A 5,393-nucleotide genomic window follows, 5' to 3' on the forward strand; every position below is an offset into this window, starting at 1 on the left:
TGTCAATTAAGCTAAGTGACCTAAATTCGCCACTAATATCCCAAAATAGTGATAGCTTGACAAATTCTCATGGATTGTCAATCATGAATCAAATTTTCTTTGATAATGGTGAATGCTCCGTGCTCTTCCCTCCAATTGTATACAAGGAGTCACAATTCCACTCACTTCAACCTCACTTTCTACTTTGAGAAAAGAAGAAATATCACTAGACTACAACTCTGTACAAGCTCATATGTAAATGTATTCGTAGGCGTATATGTATAGAATAAAAGTAAATAAAAGGGATTTATTTCACAGTGTTAGCTGAAGAGATAATGCAGCTGCAAAGGGAATGAAGTAAAAAGGTGTTCCCATGAAGTCCTTGTCACAGTGGTGCACCTTATACTAGTTCCTCACGAGTTTGTGTGTGTGTGTGTGTGTGTGTGTTTCTTTCCTGGGTGGAACATGGAAATGTTATAATGTCCAGTGAAGTAGGGTTAGTGTGCATTTGGGACAACTCTATTCTGTAATGCTGATTTACTGAATAAATCACCGAATAAAGCATCATCAAACCGCAAACATCACTTAACCCTTGTGACCCAAAGCAGAGGCAGAGGCAAAAAAAAATGATTGATCAGCAGAATGCCTTTCTATTTGATATGTACAAAATATCAAATTTAAAAATAAATTACACAAACACTGAGAACTCCCGAAGAACAAATCACAAAGTGAAGAAACCAAACTGTTTCTAAGCTAAGGGTTTATTTGGAATGTGTTATGATATTGTTTGTTTTATATTGGTCTTCAAATTTGGTTCTACCCAAAACACTCCTATAACAAAACAGTTGTTTTAAAATTGATCAAAAACATAACGCCTAAAACATATCGAATGCCAAACAGGCCCTAAGCATTTATCTGTGCAAAAATAAGTAAGCTTATAAAGACATGCCCATCTTAAAAGTGTCAAGTTCCATCACACTTCCATTTTGACGTCCGAACACAGCTCAGGTAGTGACACCAGTGGCAATGATCATTTGCATTCTCTCCTCGAAACAGCATCACTAATCCTACCGCAAACCTGCATTTTTGTTACACATAGAACAACATAAAGTTAGCGCTTGCTCATTATAATAGCTTTCACAAACATTCACATTAATCACCATAAAACCTATTTTCATTTCATTAGAATTGTCAAAAAAAGTAGTGTCTTAAATAAGCTCATACTGACATAGAAACTTCTCCTAAAATGACTAAAAACACTTCTAAAGCAAATAAGTAACAAAGTGCTTAGGAAAACAGAATAAGGGGCCAATTTCCATGTTCCATGTATAATCGGAATCCTATGCTGACGCGGATGGAACAACCGATTTTGCACAGAAAAAGGGCCTATTGTATGAGATTCAACCCGGTTTAGTTTCCAAGTGCATCACAAATTTAGCAGTTGAAACAAGTTTAGTTTGCATTTTACATAAAAATTGCATTGATAGTCAATGATAGATTCTTTTTGGAAGTTTGAATAAGTTTACTCACCCTGCAATCAGCAGAATCAGAGAAACCAACCACAACACATACTGGTAAGTCTTGTATTTTTTTTTACTCTGAGAATCAGCTGGAAGATTCCGATGCTCTATCCACCCATACTGGGGACGGGCCATCAAAACAAAACCAAGGAGAAACCCAGTCAAGAATCCACCAATGTGGGCAAAATTATCAACATGTGGCAGAATTCCAACAGCTAGGTTAATGACAACAATGACCAGAAGTGTTAACAGTGCTGCAGCCTAAGAACAACAAAAGAGAGAATTAGCAAAGTATATAACTCCTCACTAGTCGTAAATCAAATGCACCAATATAGATTGTGATCAGAAAATAACATTAGAACTTCAAACTAACTACAATTGCTAAAGGAAATATAATCAGCATTCTATGAAATGCAAAATCCATAGCATTTGACTGCAACAATCACCTTGTTGGTATAGATTGTCCAATTCGTGATAAGTTCTGAAAGCATTGCTCCAAGAAGTCCAAAAAGAGCACCGGAAGCACCAACTGAGATGCTCTTTTGAATAAATAGGGAGGAAAGTATGCTCCCACCAAATCCGGATAACAAGTAGATAATTCCAATACGCGCTGCCAAATTATGCATCCAAAAACAAACGGTCAGGTTCCATTATAGTTATTGTTAAATTGATCTAAATATAAAATGGAGAAAAAATCAATTGGAACTATATGGCCCGATTATGAAATGTCCAACATAGTCATAGATATGGGGCAGTGGTGTCCTACATTTCTCCATGTCCAATATTATAGGAGAAGACAAACTAGGAGAATTCTTCTCACATAACAATGATATAAAGATTGCAAATATGATAAACTAATATTTAAATGAGTATGGAACTGTAAAGGGAAGTCGACATTAAAAGTTTCGAGAAAAAGGTTCTGACAATATCTCAAAAATGTTAAAGAGCACAACATACCAAAGCCAAACTGCTGTTCAAGGCGAATGCCAATGAAAACAAGGCTCAACATGTTTGCAACCAGATGAATAACACCAGCATGTAGCCAGATACAACTGATAAGCCTCCATCCTTGATGTTTATCCACCACTTTGGTCCACTCAAGAGCTCCCAACTTCTGTAATCTAAAAAAATAGGGGGGAAAAGAATTTAATTAAACTATCCTCATCTTCTCTTGATCCTTTTCTTTCTTTATGTTGGACCAAGAGAAATAATGAGAACTAGATCACAGTAATATAAGAAAAGAAACAATACACCAAAAAAATTGAAGTATACAAGAAAAATCAATGACATGGCAATTTAAATGACTTATGGCGCAACAAAATAAACAGATTGTGATGATAAGATGGCCCAGTCGCTCAGTATATAAAAAATCAACTATTACAAGTTTTTCTCAATTGCATAGAAATACAGATACAGAAGTCCCCATCTATAGCAGCATAATATATCACAGACAATTCAGTAAGATAAAATACAAAACAATAAATTTCTGCAGAATTTGTTGACAGAAGTGTGCAAACATCTCCTATCTGCAATATTATAAAAGATCATCAAACATTCTTTTGTTGCAAGACACAAAATCAAATTCATAATGAAAAGGAATATACAAACATTAAAAATCTACTTTTTTTCCCATTTCAATGAAAAAACGTAATTTTGCTGCTGTTGCATTGTCATCAATATTGATCAAAGAAGTTGCGACTCAACAAACTATGTAGAACTAAGTATCCATTCGGATTCCCTGCAGACTTCGTGGAAGATGATTGTTTAATTCATAATTTACAGGCCCTTGAGCATGAAAAAAGCATCTGAGTCTATTTGTTAGCAGTCTGTGTATTCAATCCCATGTAAAGTAAGGGGGAAAAAAAAGAAAAAGAAAAAAAGAAGAAGAACAAGGAACAAATATCTCTATAGACCTTATAGTTTGAGTTCAAAATCAACTAATAGTACTAAAAGAAACCTAAATAAAAAAATTCCCATAAACCTCAACATTAAATCAAATCAGAAAGCTTTTAGTAATTACAAATCACAAATCTTAATGCCAGAGAAACCAACCAATAATATTCTCCAAGAAAACAACAAAATACCTAAAACTAAAGAAAATAGTATAAGAGAAGAGCTACTACATCAATGAATAATAATTGACCAGATTAAGAAAATTTTCACAGTTTGGATTCAAAATCAACAAAAAGTACAAAAGAAACCTATATAAAAAAATTAGGTAAACCACAACATCAAATCAAATCAGAAATCCTTTCGGAGTTACATAACAGAATCCCTTCAAGCCAGAGAAACCAAAACCAATAATATTCTCCAATAAAGCAACAAAATACCTAAAACTGAAGAAAATATTATAATAGAAGAGGTACATCAATCAATAATAATTGACAAAATTAAGAAAAAATTTCATAGTTTGAATTCAAAATAATAATAAGAACAAAAGAAACCTAAACAAAAAATTCCCATAAACCAGAGCATCAAATCAAATCAGAAATCTTTTAGGAGTTACATACCAGAAACCCTAACAAGCCAGAGAAACCAAACCCAATAATATTATCCCAGGAAGCAACAAAATAACTAAAGCTGAAGAAATTGGTATAATAGAAGAACCACCACACAAATGAATAAGTAATTGATCATCTTAAGAAAATTTTTGGTCAAATACACTTATCAGTCCAAGCTCCAAAAAAATAAGCAAACAGATTCTGTATTTATACATACCAAAAGAATTGAAACTAGAAAAGAGCAACATTAAGCTGAAAAGAGAAATCAACCAAATTTCCACCTCCCACCAACCAACCACCAATTGAAAAGTAAACGAATCACATTCACAGACTAAGACCTAGATTTCATTCCAGAACATTCACAAATCAAAATAATAAAAATTCAAAACAGCAAACACAGAAGGGAGATTGAAAAATGGCATAAAAAAATCAATCAATCAAGTAAATATTCAGCCGAAATAAGAATATTCAGTCAAGAGCTCACACATACATGCGCTCACACACATAAACCCACTTTTCGAATCAGAACGATCCCAAATCACAACAAATGGAGAAAATTAAGATATGGGTATAAAAGAAAAAACCATTACGTCGACGAAGAAGGACCAAAAAGAGGATTGTCTTTCAAGGGTTGAAACGAAAATCTTCCCAGAAACCTTGCCACACACTTGCCTTCGGTGCCCAGGTTCTTTTTGGGACAATTGTTGACGTACATGACAAGAAGAAACATAGAAACGTTGGCCACCACAAACACAGGAATCAACCAAGGAACCCATTGGGTCTCTCTTTCCTCGACCGCGTGCGAGGATGGGTCATTGTGCCCTCTGTTTTTCGCTCCCCTGCTCTCCAAATCATCCACCGGCATGTTTTACCTTCTTCTTTTTTTTCTCTCTCTCTCTCTCTCTATATATATATATATATATATCTATCGATGTCTCTCTCTCTAAACAAAGGTTTGTAAAAGAAGGGTTGAGAAGATTAATGAGTGGAGTTAGTGAAGGGTTTAAGTGGTGAAGAAGATGGGAGGGGTGATGAGAGAGAAACGTGGAACGGAACGCGTTTAGAGAGAGAAACAGAGCAGTTGGTTCCTTTTGCATCAACACCCAATGAGTTAGGTTTCGCTGCTCAAGCTACCACCAACTATTTTTCAGTGTTTGCTCGACACGTCGCAAATTAATTGGTTCTATGAACCCGTTTCGTTACAATTTGATAACGTGGCAACACGCTATTAGTTTGTTTGATGCGATGGTATATGGGGGCGGTAACACTGGATGATAGCTGAACGGTGGTTCTGGTATCGGCAGTTTTCAATCCGCGGGGTAACGTGAATCGACGGGTCAGGTGGAATTTCACCGGGTCAAATTAAAACCGGTTCCAACAAACAAATCGGGTT

At 35.2% G+C, this 5,393-nt stretch overlaps 1 protein-coding gene across 1 annotated transcript; it reads right to left on the minus strand.

Moving 5' to 3' along the window:
- Positions 1 to 609: 609 nt before the first annotated feature.
- LOC132312624 (RHOMBOID-like protein 2) lies at positions 610 to 5,108 on the minus strand. The gene is made up of 5 exons (XM_059811060.1): positions 4,591 to 5,108; positions 2,457 to 2,620; positions 1,946 to 2,109; positions 1,510 to 1,760; positions 610 to 1,057 (listed from the first exon to the last, which is right to left on the minus strand). The coding sequence occupies exons 1-5, from the start codon at positions 4,863 to 4,865 to the stop codon at positions 943 to 945; spliced, it is 969 nt and encodes a 322-aa protein (XP_059667043.1). The 5' UTR covers positions 4,866 to 5,108; the 3' UTR covers positions 610 to 942.
- Positions 5,109 to 5,393: the final 285 nt, after the last annotated feature.

The sequence above is a fragment of the Cornus florida genome, unplaced genomic scaffold, assembly GCF_030987335.1.
Source record: "Cornus florida cultivar Cherokee Brave unplaced genomic scaffold, ASM3098733v1 CherokeeBrave_3.0.0_Hap2_Chr06, whole genome shotgun sequence".
Lineage (NCBI taxonomy): Eukaryota > Viridiplantae > Streptophyta > Magnoliopsida > Cornales > Cornaceae > Cornus > Cornus florida.

Bases quoted from the DNA above. Each gene is read 5' to 3' on its own strand.
- LOC132312624 (XM_059811060.1), bottom strand. From the start codon at position 4,865: ATGCCGGTGGATGATTTGGAGAGCAGGGGAGCGAAAAACAGAGGGCAC. The intron at 2,621-4,590 runs GTAATGGTTTTT...CTATTTTTTTAG, and splicing joins TTTGGTCCTTCTTCGTCGAC to ATTACAGAAGTTGGGAGCTC. The intron at 1,058-1,509 runs GTGAGTAAACTT...ACAAAAATGCAG, and splicing joins CTGATTCTGCTGATTGCAGG to GTTTGCGGTAGGATTAGTGA.